This window comes from Silurus aristotelis (assembly GCF_946808225.1).
Source record: "Silurus aristotelis genome assembly, chromosome: 25".
Classification (NCBI taxonomy): domain Eukaryota; kingdom Metazoa; phylum Chordata; class Actinopteri; order Siluriformes; family Siluridae; genus Silurus; species Silurus aristotelis.
The window spans coordinates 13,807,014-13,824,721 of record NC_139598.1 but is presented as its reverse complement, the minus strand read 5'-3'; the positions used below and the strand labels follow the sequence as shown (position 1 = coordinate 13,824,721).

General features: G+C 36.2%; 1 protein-coding gene and 1 long non-coding RNA gene across 26 annotated transcripts in view; one reads left to right on the top strand and one right to left on the bottom strand.

Annotated features, from left to right (window-relative positions):
* The window catches only part of rims2a (regulating synaptic membrane exocytosis 2a), a 183,131-nt gene that overhangs the window by 77,843 nt on the left and 87,580 nt on the right, over positions 1-17,708 (bottom strand). For 7 of the 25 annotated variants that reach the window (XM_083529828.1, XM_083529830.1, XM_083529820.1 and 4 more), the window contains 8 exons: positions 12,249-12,316; positions 10,454-10,573; positions 9,299-9,398; positions 8,947-9,070; positions 7,416-7,462; positions 7,103-7,215; positions 798-928; positions 515-686 (listed from right to left, as the gene is read on the bottom strand). In XM_083529828.1, coding sequence (XP_083385954.1) covers positions 515-686; positions 798-928; positions 7,103-7,215; positions 7,416-7,462; positions 8,947-9,070; positions 9,299-9,398; positions 10,454-10,573; positions 12,249-12,316 — 875 coding nt within the window. Of the gene's footprint in view, positions 1-514; positions 708-797; positions 929-3,864; positions 3,913-7,102; positions 7,216-7,415; positions 7,463-8,946; positions 9,071-9,298; positions 9,399-10,453; positions 10,574-11,884; positions 12,079-12,248; positions 12,317-17,708 lie in introns of all 25 variants that reach the window. The other 18 variants (XM_083529827.1, XM_083529829.1, XM_083529832.1 and 15 more) reach the window with 8 other exon arrangements.
* On the top strand, positions 21-4,808 carry LOC310719910. Its single transcript, XR_014531605.1, has 3 exons — positions 21-2,055; positions 2,376-2,962; positions 3,253-4,808. It is a non-coding gene; the product is annotated as an uncharacterized lncRNA (long non-coding RNA).

The window sequence follows — 17,708 nt, the reverse complement described above, 5'->3', positions numbered from 1 at the left end:
GATGAAATTAAGCTCATGTGTTTATTTAGTTTTTTTGGTTTTTTTTTATCACAGAGCAAATATATGAAGCAAAGACAAAAAAAACACAAAATATCCAGAAACATGATTGTACAAGATCAACTTAACCTGGGCTTGAGCGAAAACAACAAGCAAGAGAGAGTGCAGTACAAATGAGACTTGAATACTAGTGCAGATTAAGTGTGGGTATTAAAGAAATGGAATGATCATGTGACATAGTGCAGTGGCTTGAAGAAAGTGAAGTGTTTTGGCATAATCTGGACATTATGGCGGCTAGAACACTAACTGGCCACAAATCTACCTTTGTTGTATTTTCTTGACTTCTTCATCTGTTCGTATTCAGGAGCTAGAACACTATACAAAAGTTTCAAGCCCACCTACTGCCACTTTTTTCCGTCAAGCACAATTTATTTTTTGGGTCATTTATTTCAACCAGGAATATCCAAAAAACCTCAAGATTGACAGCTTGTCTAGACATTGTGTTGCATGTTTGTACCTCTCCAAGGAATTCGCTCTCCTCCTCACGGACTCGCGCCTGGTCCCACAGCGTAATCTCTAGCATGCGCTCGCGAAACTCACGCCGATGCACTGGTGAGTACATGAACGTCTGGTTCCATTTGGGCTCTAGAGACTTCTTTACAGTTTTAGTTCTCCTCTTGCTTTTGTCACTGGTGGAACAATAATTCAAACTGTGTTTATTTACTACCATTGGTAGTATGGAAGCCGGGACGCATCAACAAACTCAAATCTGACATTCTGTACACTTTCTCCACTCTTACCTTCGGTCTGGGAGAAAGTAGATTTTGACATAGGGGTTTCTCGGTCGGCCGTCGTCTCGCGAAGGCAGGTCCTTGGCCCCCAGGATGGTGACTATCAGCTGGTGGCCTACTTTATCGTACCAGAGTTTAACCTAATGGAAGATCAAGACATCTCTGGAGTCATTGCTTTCTTAATATACACTATATATAGTACACACATGTGTGGTCTCTAAAATGTAATGATGATTATTTGATGCTTAGCTCTATCTTAGATCATCACAAAACAGTGAATAAATATACATAATATAGTACTAATAATTCAGTCTGTATAGCCTTAAATATATCACCTTTTTTGTTGTATAACACGATATAGGTGCACACACTTGGATAACATTCGATAGATAACATACAGCATATGTATTAAATACGTGCTATGATCAACGCAGATCATAAACCATTAACCGCTGTAGCGTATAATCTAAACAGAATGATTTCTTAAGTCTTCTTTTCATGATATATCGCTCGGTTTTTATTTGTGCTATGTGTATGTGTCTGTAACAAGTTTCAATTTTGCAAAAGAAATTTGCTCTATTTAGAATACAAACAGATCAACAGGCAAGGGAATGAGCGCACAGCAGAAATCGAGTTTGCATGCAGTAGACAAACACACACGAGGTCAGAAAAGAGAGTGTAAAAATGAATACAAGAAAAAAGAAAAAACACACACACAAAGAGTTTGATAATATCAAGATTTGCTTTGGCAGCAGCGAGTATTTCAATCAATTGTGGTGAATTAAAAGCCTAATCAGCCGAGAGCATCAAGCCATAAATAAACTGAATTTCACCAAATGAACTGCTGCACACCAGTTATGAGATTAAAAGTCAAAAGACAGCTAATTTTTTTGAGAAATATAGTCTATAAGTGGCACTCTGAGATGATTAAATAGCTTAGTTGTGTTTTTTAGAGTGGTTTGAGAGCCTGGCCTCTGTTTAAGGAAGTAAAAAGTAATATAATTTATGCTCATGGAGGCTGGGTCAGGTGTAACGACGCAGATCAACTATACTAATTGGCCACAAAGGTACAGGATGTGCATTTCTTTGTTGCATTTTCTTGGCTTTGTATTATGTCGGCAACGTTCTTTTGTTTTATGGTAAGAATCAAGCCATAGAGATTTAATTCTGATAAATATTTAATCGCAATTAATCGCACGATTGTCATGAGTTAACTTGTGAATAATCGCAACTTAATCACACATTTTTATCAATTAATACATTTAAAGTTTTTTATACTCTAATCAACATGGGCATGGACAAATATGGATGCTTAATGCAAATGTCTGTTCATTATTAGTGAAACCAAACTCAACACGGAGCATGAAGACAAAATATCCTTGTGAATGTTTTAAAGTAATTACGGTGTTTTAAATTACGTAAATCATCAGGACACCAAACGATTTTGATATGTTTCCACACGGAGGGTTTTAATTGCCGGATGTGTGCGCAATGGTGGATTTTGGTGTTTGATTTGAGACTTGTCTCATCAGTAAACAAATGTTTAGTGATTACAAATATTTTCTGGTGGAGTTTCCAAATTAACAGGTTTTATGATTTCTTACTTCCTTGATCATCTCAATCTCAATGATTCTCAAAGTTTTTCCAAAAGTTATCTAGTAACACTCCTTTGATTCTAAGGCTTCCAAACAAGTTTTGCCTTTGCACAATTGCACAAATTTTCTTGTAGTCACTACAGTATATTCCTAAAAGTGCCATGATATGGAGGCTCAAATATAAGAGGCACTGTTAAGTTCAACCTATTACCTTAAAACTAACTAAACTAATTTGATCTAAATGATCAACTACTTAAAGAAAAGTAAAAGTAGTTGAAGAAGAAAAGTGCTTAATCTGACAGGCAATTACAAATAAATAAAAGAAAATAATTTTTTTTTTTACATTCATTTCCTTGTAAACTGCACTAAAATCAATGATACACAATGGAAGATTTTGAAAAAATATTTTTTTTTCTACAGCAAGTTTAAATCAGTTGAAGAGGTGATCATTTGTAAAAACAATACAGCTCTAAGAATTACACTGTAATAAAAGATAGATGTGAATGTGCTTTTTAGACATCCAATAACACATTTAGTCCCTATTTGCCGTTATAATAACATTCACCCTTCTGGGAAGATGTTTCACTAGATTTTGAAATGAGAGATTTGTGCTCATTCACCTACAAGGGTCTTAGTAAAACCAGGTACTGATGTAGGTGAAGAGGCCTGGGGTGAGGTCCAACCCATGTAAACCATAATCTGGCTGACTTTGTACTGGGACATTGTTATGCTGGAACAGGTTAGAACAGGGTCTTCTAGTTTACGTGAAGGGAAAATTTCATTCGGCTACATCCAAAGGCATCCTATACCATTGTTCGCCTCTATATAAGTGGTAACAGTTTGGAAAAGAACCTCATATGGCTAAAAAGAGCAGGTGTCCCAATATTTTTGACAGTAAACAAAACTTTTTTATTAATGCCTTAATATTGAAAATAAGTATAATGGTGTATTTGATATAGTAGATTCTCCAAAGTCAGAGTTTGTAACAACCACCACAAAACCGCAGTTTGCGTTTTCACACTAAACAATAATTCCATGGACGTTAAATGTTCCCAAAAACGTAAAAAAAAAAAAAAAACTAAAATTGTAAGCACTGTGGTATGAGAGGAAAAAAAAATCAGGCTGTGTTGTTATAGGAAAGTGATCATATCACACCACTTCAACGTGGATTTTTTCCAATAATCACACAGCCAGAAGTGTACTATGATTAGCAAGTATGGCATGTTATGCTTTAGTTTTAGAAGTTTCTTAAAGATTTTTTAACCATGCAAATCATTCTTGCAAAATCATTCCGGTATAAAAAAAAAAAAAAACAGGGGTAGAAAAGAAAGTCATACTAAATAAAAATGACAAGCAAAATGAAATCAACAGAAAGCGCAGCCATTTACTTGCTGTGCTTTTAGTAAAAAAAAGCGGGAGGTAAATAAAGGGATATAAAGGGCACAGGGGTGAGTGTCTTAGTGGTATATAGTGTGAATTACCTGAACCCTAGGGTTAAAAGGCTCTATTCTCCTACTAAGGCTTTGGCTCTGGGTAAGCAAAGTTAATGACAAGAACAAAACAAACAAAAGGAACAATGCAATGAAACGAAACCCAGAATGACAGCACCAGTGTTAGAGGAGCTCAAGGAGAGATTCAGTCCAAACACTCCAGGTTACTGCGCTTCTCTCTTTCCTATCTTTTTTTTTTTTTTTTAAAAGAAAGTTCAGGCTCGGAGTCGTAGCAAATAACCGACGACAATCATCCGGAACATCATCTGAATGCACATAATTAGCTTCTCATTTACTTTCTTTCATCCGAGTCGTTTTCATTTCGTCGATTCTTTCCCATTAAGGATGCTTTGCGTCATGCTAAATATAGCCTTGCCTTGGCCTTTTTTTTTTTTTCCCCATATACTTATTCACAACATATTACGATCATCTCAGATCATAGCATTCCTGATGTTCCGTGTTCTATAATAAAACTTAGATTTGGCCTATCTAACATTGATTATCAAAGGATTTGTCCCAATTCATAAAACTGGCCTGCCGATTTAAACTGGATCTCCCACTGAGAGAACAAGACACATAAAAAAAACACACAAGATTATGTTATTCAATGCATACACAAATATACACGTATCAGGGAGTTGAAGACAATGAAGAGTCTGAGAAGATGTACAAGAAGGTTAAGTATTATGTAAAAGGTGAGCATAAGATTGGGGTTAAAAAAAAAATCTGTCATAAATTAAAGTCGAACTTAAACATTTTCCCCAACATTAAATGATTAATGCTTGGCTCTCTACTGAATAGATTCTATATATACACCACATGGACAAAGGTTTGTGGACACCTGACCATAAGATTCTCATGTGCTTTTTGAACATCCCATTCCACATTTTTGCTGTTCTTGGAAAACTCGTAGATTTTGGGGTGTGCTTGTGGAGATTTTTGCTCATTTATCCACAAAGGTGTTGGTAAAGACAGGGACTGATTTAGGCTGAGGAGGTCTGTGGTGCTCAATAAGGTTAAGGAAAAAAAATCTAGACCAGGCCACTCAAGATCTTCCACTCCAAAATGTGTAAAGCATATCTTCATCAAGCTGGCTTTGTGTACAATGGTGTTGTCATGCTGGAACAGGTTTGGGTCTCCTGGATCTAATCGATGGAAAATGTCCTGCTACCAAATCCAAAGACATTCTATATAATTGTGGTAACAATTTGGGAAAGAACTACATATTGCTGGAAAAGTCAGGTGTCCAAATACTTTTGTCTATAAAAGTCTGTAATTATATAAAGAAAACAAGTCTGTATGGAAATTATAATAAAAAAAATTATTATTATAAAAAAAAATATTTCTATATAAATATCACTCTCAATAGAATATTAGAATATTATACAAGTACTTTTTTTTTATTTAAAATATAAGAAATGCAACAAAAAAAATTATAAAATAAATATTACTATTGATATAAATATATAATTCTAAAAAAAATATATTTTATATATTTTTATATTAAATTTCTCTTAAATATTTATCAAACATTTGCACTTGTCCAAAATTTCTTACTGTTTTATTTAAGTCTTCTACATGAAATATTTTTTGAAATATACTTAAATAATTAAGATCGAAAGACAGCTATTGCGGACCTATGAAAGAATTCTGATTTCAGACAAAAGAAGAGGTATAATCAATGATCAAGTGTGCCATTTTTGAAACCGTACATCAGCGAGTGTTCTGTTTCTGGAAAGTGTTACAGCTGCACAATTAGAGAGCGAAGCGAGCGAGTGTAACGTGATCGGCTCTGATGTTTTCGCCCTTGGGCGAGCTCCAGCTCTGTGGCCGAGCGTAAGCGCCGTGGAGTCGTTCCAGAACTTTATCTGTGTTTTTTCAAAGATGCCTTTGTTCGCCCTCTCGAGTGTTTGCTAACAAGGGTAAAGTATTTAACATGCTTGTTCTGTTCGCTACATACCAATGGATGTGTCGCTGATCTCTGCTAAAATATTGAAGCAAGACAACTAAAAAATTGCCATCTTACATAAATGATTCTAAAAAAAAAGTTTTTTTAAAGGTTTCATGGCTCGAAGATCATTTTACGATGCTAGAACCGTCTAAAAATTCAATCAATTAGAATTTTATTGTATTATACAAAAAAAAACAGTTTATGTTGCCATTTTTAGGACTGATGTTTAAAATGTATATATGCTCTTAGATGTTTGAGTTAAAATGCACTATATGGACAAAAGTTTTTAGACACCTAACCATTCAGTAAGTGTTTTAATTATATATTTTGTTTTATAATTTTTCAACATAATCTGCTGTTATAATAACCTCAACTCCTCTGCGAAGATGTTCAACTATATTTTGGAGTGTGCTTGTGGAGATTTGTGCAAATTCAGACCCAAGGATTTTTAGTAAAGTCAGGAACTGATGCAGGTTGAGGAGGCTTAGGGTGCAGACGGCAATTTAATTCATTCCAAATGTGTGAAATTGGGTTTAAGTCTGATCTCTATAGCAGGCCAATCGAGATCTTCCACTCCAACCCATGTAAAGCATACCTTAAAGGAGAAGAGCTTTGGGCAGAGGGGTGTTGTCATGCTGAAACAGGTTTGGGTCTCCTAGTTGGATTTTAGGACATCTTCTGCATCCAAAGCCATTTTATAGAATTGCCCCCAATTTTGTGGTTACAGTTTAAAGAAGAACCACATATGGCAGAAAAAGTCAGGTGTCCCAATTTTTTGGTTCATAAAGTGTGGCTAATGTTTAAAAGGAAACAATCGTATAATAACATGATGGTTAGAAGGGGTTGCACAATGCAATCTAAGTCTTAATTGCAAACGCGTGTTATTTAATCGCTGATATGATATTTTCTGTTAAGATTTGTTCCTGGTTATGTTCCTCGTTTCTGGCCTTTAATCATGGAAAGCTTTATATTTAAAATTTTTGAATTGATCTATTAATTTATCTGTATTGCAAACATTCCACAACATTATATGTAACTATGAATGGATAAAAAAAATCTTGACATAGAAGAAATCAATTCAGGAACGTGCTGTTATTGGAATAATCCGTCCAATTGTCAATAATTTTCCTCTAACTGCACGTCTCAAAGCGTTTTATTCCAAATTATGTGGACCTTAGTCTAAAACAATATAGGTTTAATATTAAAAGTGGCAGTTAAAGCAACAGTCTGTGTTCTTTCCATTTGAAAAAAAGCAAGTCATGCATTGTGGGAACTCACAGAAAGCTGTCCAGATAAGTACTGTGGTGCATCTCGCAGCACACTAGGGCTCATGGGAGATGTGATGGATATGGAAGGCCGGTCCATCTTCTGTGACTCGAATGAGCTTGAACCTTTGGGGTGGAATTTAATAAAAATTAATAATAATAATAATAATAATAATAATTATTTAAAAAAGGCAGGAAAGAGGGGAAGAGGACAGAGACGGACAAAGCGATAAAGGTGTACGACCATGACATGATATTACGTTCTGATATTAAGGAAGGTGACAGAATGTGCATTGCTTGCACCAGGCCACACGGTGGCTACTCACTCGACTCCAGTTGTGTGTGTGTGCTATCTGGTATCCTGGGGATATCTCTGCATTAAGAGAAAGAAAGAAAGAGAGAGAGTGAGAGAGAGAGAGAGAGAGAGAGAGAGAGAGAGAGAGAGAGAGAGAGAGAGAGAGAGAGAGAGAGAGAGAGAGAGAGAGAGAGAAAGAGAGAGAGAGAGACCTTTTAATGAGCTTTTAATGGTCTTAAGCATCACATTAGTCTCTATTAGAGTCTGGACCAATAATGCTCTGAAATCAGTTTTATTTGTTTTCAAATATCTTGTGCACTTCGAATTTCGGAACAAACAGTTGATCCTACATCAGCGCTTTGTTTTTGCTTTTTTTTCTATTTAAAGATTTGTTTGGCGAGGCTAAAGGTGTCCAAAGTTCTGATCGTTTCAAAAGGTACAGTACCCACAATCAGGTCTGTGGGGAAATATTCTCAGATATGGCAAAATATGACAATAAAAATGCCATTTTTTTGTTAGTTTTTTTTTTCCTGAGCACTAAACATCAGCAAAACTATACTACAAATATGCTTATTCATGTGCAAAATTAAAGCTGTAAAAAGAGGAAAGGGCTTTACATTAAAGCATCCTAAAAATAACATCTACAATGGGCAATAAAAGCCTAACAAATGCACACGGTTGCAAAGATATAAAAATTCCCTTAACAACAATATCGGTGCCATAGAGTCGTTTGCAGGAAGTATTACATGATCAACTTTTTATTTTTTCGTCCAAACAAGATCAGCTAACAAAGCACCAGGCGCAAACACTGACCGCTTCATTATTAGGATCATTATAACTGGTACAGATGTTTGTAATTTACACACAGACATGCTCTCTATCTTCTATCACTCTGTCTCTCTGATAACTATTTATTTACATGCATTCAAATAAATGTAATCCTATTGCGGTACTTTAACTCTGTATGATTTCAAGCAGACAGATTTTATGATAAAAACAGCCTGTACTTAAACATGACAAATAAAAAATGAACAGTTTTTCCGGGCAGTCAGCACTGCAAAACTGACTCAGCAAACAGCTTTAAATTGTCAATGTTGGCAAATGATCATGTTAAAAGGGATAATTTAAACAATGCCAAAATCTCATTACCACCAAGCTGCCACTGTTGGGCCTCTGAACAAGGCCCTTAACCCTCAACCGCTCAGTTTTATAAGTGAGGTAATTAGAAGTCGCTCTGAATAAAGACGTCTACGCCCTAAACATAATTCTTGTGTGGCACAAATGATAAGTCGTGTCCTGTGGAGTTTTAGCTCACTAGTTAAGATGTTGGATTTCTGATAGAATGTCATAAGTTCAAATCCCAGTGGCACCAAGCTGACTCTTCTGGGCCCCTATACAAGGCCTTTAACAAACCCCCCCTATGTAATAATAATATTACATAATAAAATGTAATATTATTATGTAATAATATTACATTTATTATATTTAATATTTTATGATATAATTTTGTTCTTTAGAGAAAAAGGGATGAAAGAGATGGGCAGAGCGTAGACGTTTTTTACCCGATGGGCCGGGACACCACCAGTTCCACCTGAGGCTCTGGCTTGGATTCAAATATGATATTGTAAACTTCTTTAAATGTGGCTCCTTGTAAGTTTCTCCCGTTCCACTCCAAGACCTGATCACCTGCGGAATAAAAAGAACACAAGCTTCAGAAATTGTAGAATTGACCGAATTTAGAAATAAACCAGATGCCAGAAATGTTTTACATGATCATTTGAATTATTTTTTATTGTTTTAAGCTTCAAGATTTGATATTAAAATGCAAAGAAACATTAATAGCACTATCACTTTCGTTATTTGTTCATAATTCAAACTTCTTATTTCTTTTCTGTAGTGCAATGTGATGCCTACCTGGTCTGAGATGTCCGACCGTGTCTGCTAAACTTCCTTTCCTCACTTTAGTGATGAACGCACAAAGTCTACCGGACTCAGTCATTTTTCCCCCGACCACCTGTCCAGAACAGACACACACACACACACACACACACACACACACACACACACACACACACACACACACACACACACACACACACACCATTTTCTAGGCAATAAAAATGAACAATGTAAAAGAAAAATCCTCAGCATGGACTTTTGTTTCTTAATGTTAAGGAATTTGTTTTATTAATTAAAATGTATACATTTATAGTTTATGAATACTTTTGTGAAACAAGTCCTTTTATTAAAGAAGTATACAAACATTAATACATAATTACAGAAAGGACAAAAATAGGAATATAAAAAAAAAAAAACCTAAATGTAATCAATGTAATTAAAGCACACGTATATATAGAAATGAACACTGATTTTTAAAAGGTTTTGAAAAAAATCACTGAGCTGTCATGTAGACAGACCATATAGACAAATGTTTGTGAACATCTGACCAAAGATAATTAGGTAATGAGGAAGAAACCTTGAGAGGAACCAGACTCAAAAGAGGACCCCATCCTCATTTGGGTGACATCAAGAGTGTGATTATAAATCTTTAAACAATACAGAACATTGGAGTAATGTAAACCTTTTTTTTATTGAGCTGGCTTTGTGCACAGGGGCATTGCCATGCTGGAGCAGGTTTGGGTCTCTTAGTTCAAGTGAAGGAAAAAAATAATGCTACTGCATCTCCTGTTTACTAATGAACAACACGAGTCCCAATACTCTTTGTATCTTATATAACGTTTTTATAAAGAAATTACAGAGTCTGCTGAATGGAAATTGCTTTACGTAACGTCTAGCTTTGAGCCGTCTGGGACTGTAATCATGTTTAAGCATAAATAAGATTCTCGTATATGCTTTTACAGAAAGGATGTCCATCCAAAAAGTTCGATCTCTGGTGTCAGGTCATGTGACTCCATACAACGGTTATTAAAATGAATTCCTCCATACATTTTAAAGCTGATTGAGTGGCTATAGAACTGTATAGTTGTCATACAAATGATTCGTTTGAATGAAAAATCTTATGTTGAAAAAACAAAAAACGAAACAACCGGGTTTAATGAATTCACTCACTTTAAGCCCGAGAAGAGCTCCGGAGTCACGAGGAACGCTCCCATCCTTGAGTCGCTTGTTGAGCAAAATGCGGCCGATGAGACGGTCTCCGTCTTTGGATGGCTGCCACGTGACAGGGTGCTACGAGGTCAAGGCCAGAGTTTAAAAAAATAAATATACTGTTTAAAGGCATGACCTTTAGATCAAGTTTAATATGACAGCTAAAGAGGAAGGTAAGGGTGGAGAAGGAGCGTTCGCTTTTGGCACACTGAGTGATCACATAAGCTCTGTTTAAAAAAAAAAATTATAAAAAAAAAAAAAAGATTAAAACCTTCAATGATCAATGTCAAATGAAATATCGCATTAAAGCTAACTGTATAATCATCAATCACTTTTTCATTATTACTATCATTACAGAAACTGAGCGTGTCCAGAGTTTGTGTGATCATATGATTAAACATGCAAAAAAAAAAAAAGAGCACAAAGCACAAATACCACAAGTGATACAGCAAACGAACAAAAAAGACAAAATTTTAGTCCAAAGACAAGGACACAAAACGTCACAGCGAGTGAGACGGAGAGCACAAGCCCCACCCCTGAAACAAAATCATAAAAATATACCAAATGATAAAATAATAGTAAGAATAATTCATTATAATAATTACACGAAGTTGCACCAATGGGAATTGTACGCAAATAAAAAATCGTATGTGACAGTGAAAGGGAAAAATGAAAAACACGATCTCCCACCCCGTTCCTTTCAGGCCCATCAGGTTGTTCACAGATTTGTTTGAGTGTCTTTTCTGGCACTTCGGTGGCCGGGTTTTTAGAGGGAGTGTATACAGAGAGATATATCATGGTTGTAGGTGCGGGTGTAGGCAGTGAGGAAGGCACGCTACTGCAGAGGAACAGGAACAGGAAAGGTTACCATGTGGCACCAACACAACAGGAAATGACAGAAGGTTTGGGAGGACATGCACCTAGAGATACAAGGTGTTAGCGATGCTCCTGTAACATTCGAGCTCGGGACGTGGTAGACTACGGCACGATTAGCAAACCAGCTGCAGCTACAAAGCCACAAATCACAAAGCAAGCAAAAGAGTCAACCCCCTACCCACCCGCCCCCAAAAAAATGGTATGACAAAAAAATTATAATAATAATTAAATACTATAAGAACATAATCAATAAAAAAATTTCATTAAATTGGAAAAATAAGGAATAGTCTACAAAGTAAAGCAAATCCAACACCATTACACACTGACACACACATGAAAACTCGAAGCATTCATGAAATCAATCAAATTAACTAAAAGCCGGATGAGAAAGCAAAGAAAAAGACAAGCAAAAAAAAAAAAAAAAAAGAAAAAAAGAAAGAAAGAACTAAAAACAAAAAGAACGAACTCAAGATTTCCAGAGAGAAAGAGTGTGCAGGCTGGAACAGGTGCCGGTACCTTCTCGCTATGGCTATGCTCCTCATTTAGCGTTGTGCTACTGCATGTGTCAACGCCCGAGTCTTTAACCTGCGGCTCGCCCCACTCGGCATCCTCTTCCAACGAGTGGCCCCAAAAGCGCACCATTTTCTTTTGGCCCTCTGATAAGATGTGTGCCTGCTCAATAGTTTCTCTTTTTCCCCTTTGACTGTCCCCTACAGGCGAGGGATAAAGAAATGCGGAAAGGACAAAAAAAAAAAAAAGACATGCAGAGGTGAACATAAACCAAACGAAATCATGATATGACGAGAGAGAGAGAGAGAGATAGAGAAAGAGAGAGAGAGAGAAAGAGGGAAGGAGAGGGTCTGGGCTCCACTTGGCTCACCAGTGACATAGAGGAGGTATCGCTGCTATGCCACGTCGCCTGATCCCACCAGTGGCCATCTATATCTCCTGTGAGTGCCCACACACACACACAAACACACACACACACACACACACAAACACACACACCAGCGGACAGCAGCAGAGAGCACAGTGCATGAAGTGAGGAAAAAGAAAAACAGCAACAAAAGGCACACATGATTCACACTTTCAGCACACACACACACGGACACATAAACACACACACAGGTACCTTTAACTCTACATTCATAAGCTTCACACATAATTAACGAAACGCACCAGCGTTTTTCAACTCAAAACATTAAATGCCTCCTAAGATTTTATCACATTTCCCCACAAATCATATAAATTCATTAGCTATCCAGGCAACCACATGCTCAATTGTGATGCCCAGTCCTGCGATTTGGTTCCTGGTAAACTACCACTGTAGCTAAGGTGACGAATAACGTCTGGGGACCTAGTTAGCTAGCTCAATGTATATGTATCGATACAATCTTGAGCCTGAAATGGAAATCAGCCAACACAACGTTATTTAAACTCTGTGAAGAGCAACTGAAAGTCATTTTATTTGCATCAATCTCAGAAATGATTGTCTGATCTTCAGTAGTTTGATATGCAACCTCTTAATTTCCCCTCAAAGTTTTTTTTTCGTCGAGTTTTATATTTTGTTAAACCAGGATCTGTCTGAATTCTCTATTCTGATTGGCTGGAAGGTGCGCCTACAAAACCGTCGAGTGCACAAATAGCTTGTCAGTTTAATCATCGCTTTAAATTAATGCAACAAAACAATTGTAACCAAAGTAACAAACAATTACAGCTGTATACAAAGTGAGACAGTGATTCTAAACATTTCCAAATGACCTTACTGAGCTGAATTATTGATTTTTGTAATGACATGATATGGTAAATATAGTGATTTTGATTACTGGGCTGACGGATAGAATAAATTTGATGAACTAAAGAACATAACGGTAAAATGAGAATAACGGCACAAGGAGTTAACACCAACAGCTTAATTTTTAGTAGAGACATGACACAAATGCATATAATTCAAACACACACACACCCACACACACACACACACACACACACACAAACACACCTTCACTTTTTCTTTTTAATAAGTATTTATTAGAACTATTTAATTAAATAAATGTTTGTAAATATGCGTGTATGATTTTGAGCTGCAGTATTCCAGATTTAAGGCCCTGTATATAAAACAACTAGCAAAATTCAGCGGTTATTTTTATCCATTCAGTCAAATGCTGCACTGCTAAATGTCCACTTTGTGGCATGTGGTTCATCGCCTCCGCAAAACGCATTAAAATCATGTAATGGCGTAGATTTTTCTCTACTTCCTCTTTATCTCCACCCCTGTCTGACAATTGTTTTATTAATGTAGTCTTTTACTTTCAGCTCTTCCTTTAATTAGGGTTTTTTTAACTATAATGTTTCCTTAATTCTTTTATACAAAATTGTATCATTCAGTATATAACGTGAAGCCTTGTTTTGTGAACTGGTTATAATTATGCATTAGAACAGTTTCTGAATTCACGTTTCTGCCACATATCACATTGCGCCTACACTATATGGAGAAAAGTTTGTGGCCACCTTACCACAAGATACTTATTTGCTTCTGGATCATTCTACATTTAGACTAATATTAACCTTCACTTTTCTAAGAAGATGTTCCACTAGATTGTAGAGTGTGCTTCTTGAGATTTGTGCTCATTCAGCCACAAGGGTGTTAGTAAAGTCACATACTGATGTAGTTGAGGTGACGCCTGGGGTGCAGTCAGCATTCCATTTCAAGTCAGAGTTAAAGTCAGAGCTTCCACTCAAGATCTTTCACCCCAATCCATGTAAAGCATATCTTCATAAAGCATGCTTTGTGCACAAGAGCATTGTAATGCTGGAACAGATTTGGGTATCCTAGTTCAAGTAAAGGTCAAATTAGATGCTACCACATCCAAACACAATCTATACAATTGTGTGCCTCCAATTTTGTGATAGCAGTTTGCGAAAAAAAAAAAGAAAGGTGAAGAAGTCAGGTGTACCAATATTTTTGTCCATACAGTGCAAGTGCATACACTTACACACCGAAAGTTTGTTTTTGTTTTTATAATGTAAAATACTTTAACAAAAACCTCACATATTCCTATGTAATCATGACTACCAGCTGAGCCAGCGAATAAAGGCCTTCATTGTTACAGTATAATGTTTCCACATTTAAATTTGCATAAAAATAAAACAATTTGTACAAACTAAATAACCTGCTTTTATACTTCTATGATGAATGAACAAGTTTCCTTTTTAGTTTTCATTATGAGGAAAGATCGTTTCGGTTCGATTCGATTGAACAAGGCCAAATAATTTCTTTAATTCACCTTAGAGAGGAAATCAGCTATGTTTATGTGTCACTTATTCAGTCATTCATTCATTCATTTATTCATTCATTCATTCATTAACCTTTGGTATTTGCTTTGCTCTCGAGACTATTTCAGGAATAAAATCAGCCGTCCCAAAGCGAACGACCTGAACTCAAACTAGACCTTTTCAACTTCATGCTTAATAACTTAATAACTAAGTCTGGATTTGCAGATCTGGTCATTTGGGATGAAACCTCACTGTGAACTCTAGACAAGAAACTCTGTCAAAAAGGCAACATTAAAAAGACGCTTTGGGAAAAAACTCTTGGAATAACTGAGCTTCTTGAGTTTTATTAGACATGCATCCTTTTATACATACACATGACAATCACAAGAACTAATATTTCATTGGAGGTTATATGTTCATGGTTGTTTACAGCTTGTCTTGTGTGATTATCTTTTATTTTATTTCATCTCTGTCCTCTGCCCTTACCCTGGGTCCACACAAGATTGTGCTGCTCATAGTTTGTTTCTGAAGCAACTGATAAATGCAACTGATAAACACTGGGAAAACACGTGTTGCGCTTAGCTTCAAGCTAGCTTTTCTGGTAGATGAGCAAAACTAGAAATTTCCCCACTGTGGGACGAATAAAGGTTTATCTTTATCTTATCTTAAACCAGATATCTGTAATAGCTACATACACTCACAGGAATCTCCACCGTTTCCTTTCAAGCTTCTCCCTAATGTCTCTATTCTTGTTTGATGTGAGATTGCATGTCACAAAATAAGATGCAACCATAGTTAGTTAGTGTGTCAAACAGTAGAGGGAAACTGAATGCTAACTGGAATTAATGGGGAAATAAACAAACATCGGACCACACATGCCACATGAATCTTCCAATTGTTTTTATTTGTCATGTTACCTCATTTGCATATATTTGAGAAAATATATATTTTTTTGCTTTATTGCTTATCTGTAGCTTTGTTGTCTGGTTTTTTTTTTCTTATTCCTTCCCTCTCTTTCTCGCCCCCTCTCAGTGGGAGGCTAAAGTGCTGAATCAGTTTGGAGGTTTTTCCGTCTCCAGGCTCTCCATCACCCTGACAACTCAATAAAAAAGCCTGTGTAAACTATTAATTGGATCATTAATTATTGACGCTGGTTTTTTTACTATGTGTGGCGGGGCGTCAAACGTGAGGCGACAGCACGCAAAACATGTTTATTATCTAAATACAGATAACAAGTACAGATAACAGGACTTCCTCTTGGCTGGACTACTTTCCTTCAATGCCGAACACAGTCGATGTCGGGTCTTGCGGCAGGGACTGAAATATTACAGGGCGAGTCAACATGTCACCTTAAAATAAAACAGGCTGGAAATATTTAATGGCAATATTTCAAACACAAAATTGGAGGCATGCTTGGTGAAAATAAAAAAATAAAAATAAATGTAGACACATTAGATTCCAAGGTGAAGGAATAGCTGGCATGGATTGAGTTGCTTTTAATTTAGAGAGAACCTAGATCAACCTAGAAATATGATTAAATGCGTCCAAATCTGACTGAAATATGGTAATTTTTTCAAATTTAGGACTAGGGCTGTCATGATGTTAACTGCAGAGAAATGTACAGCAGTGACTGTATTTTTTGGCTTTGATCAATAGATCTTACTCAAAAAGTCTACCGGTTAGAGATAAAAAGAAAAAAAAAATGTAAGAATAAATTTAGCTTTTCAACCTCCTTTGTTGTCTCTTGACCAATCAGGTTGCCAGTTGCAAGGAAAAATACTAAAATGTTCTAGTGTTTGAATTTTAGAAATATTGTTACGTATAACACGTTTTTATTTTTACTATGACAAACGATGTCAAAGCTCCGTTCAGTGCATTGTCTTAGTTTCTTCAGGTGAATAAGTGCACTACTCACACCATGCTACACTATGGTCTAGAATAAGGAATAAGCTTGCAATTAGTGAAGCATCTTAATATTTGATATTGACAGCAGTGATAAATATTAAGTTGCTTCCAAATCGCATCCGTCTGACCCATTCTACTCTATTTTGTACTAAAAACAGTGTGCATAAAAAACATTTGAGATGATGCTACCCTTCTAAAATGTATAAAACACGTAATGAATAATGTAAGACTATAGTGTATTGTAGGTCATTTGTGACACAACTTTAGTCTTGTTAGTAAAACAGTATGTTATAGCTAAAATTATACCCCAATTTGGTTTAAAGCTTGAATCTGAGTGGTCAGAAAGTTTGTTTCTGTATATCAGTATGGCCCAGGCATTATTCTGGACAATAACGTAAACCGCAAGTAAATAATAATGCTGTCTAGAGGTTCTAAAGGAATCCCAACGAGATCTACACCTAATAATACAAGGATTTGTTTAAAAGAAAGAAAAAAAATGATGTGGTAAAGTCGAGGTTGTTATGAAAGGAATCGTGAGTGTCAGCACTTTGTACGATCTTGTTTTTTAGTAAAGTTTCCAAGAGAGTGCCAAGCAGTTCGAGCTTTTAGAGTGATTGGTAAAATTACAAGCTGAGAGAGAGAGAGAGAGAGAGAGAGAGAGAGAGAGAGAGAGAGAGAGAGAGAGAGAGAGAGAGAAGCTATGTAGCAAAAAATGCAAACGATAACAGGAACTAGCATGAGAACTAGCTTGTCTAGCAGATGTCCTGCAATTCTAACTATTAATGGTTAAAAACTGCACTGAAAATAATGGGATAGTTCATTTTGTACTTTGCTGTTACATATATGCAAATAATACACAACAGGGTTGTGTGACATCACCCCGAAGCACTTCGTTATTTTAGTACAACACCGCAGTCCTCTGAGTTACTCCTTGCATAACAACTTGTCTATTTTGAGTATCTTCTCCAGTAAAGAATGTGACGTCCCACTTTCTCACTTTAACTGTGACTGCATACAATAAAGTTTTCCTGAGAAACACAAAAGACAAACAACCTTCGCATCACCAGGGTTAATTACAAATTTTATTTCACCTAAATTTGTCTATTAATCAAGTCAGATCTAGACAGCAAACTAGGTTAGTTAGATGATAGTTGTCTGC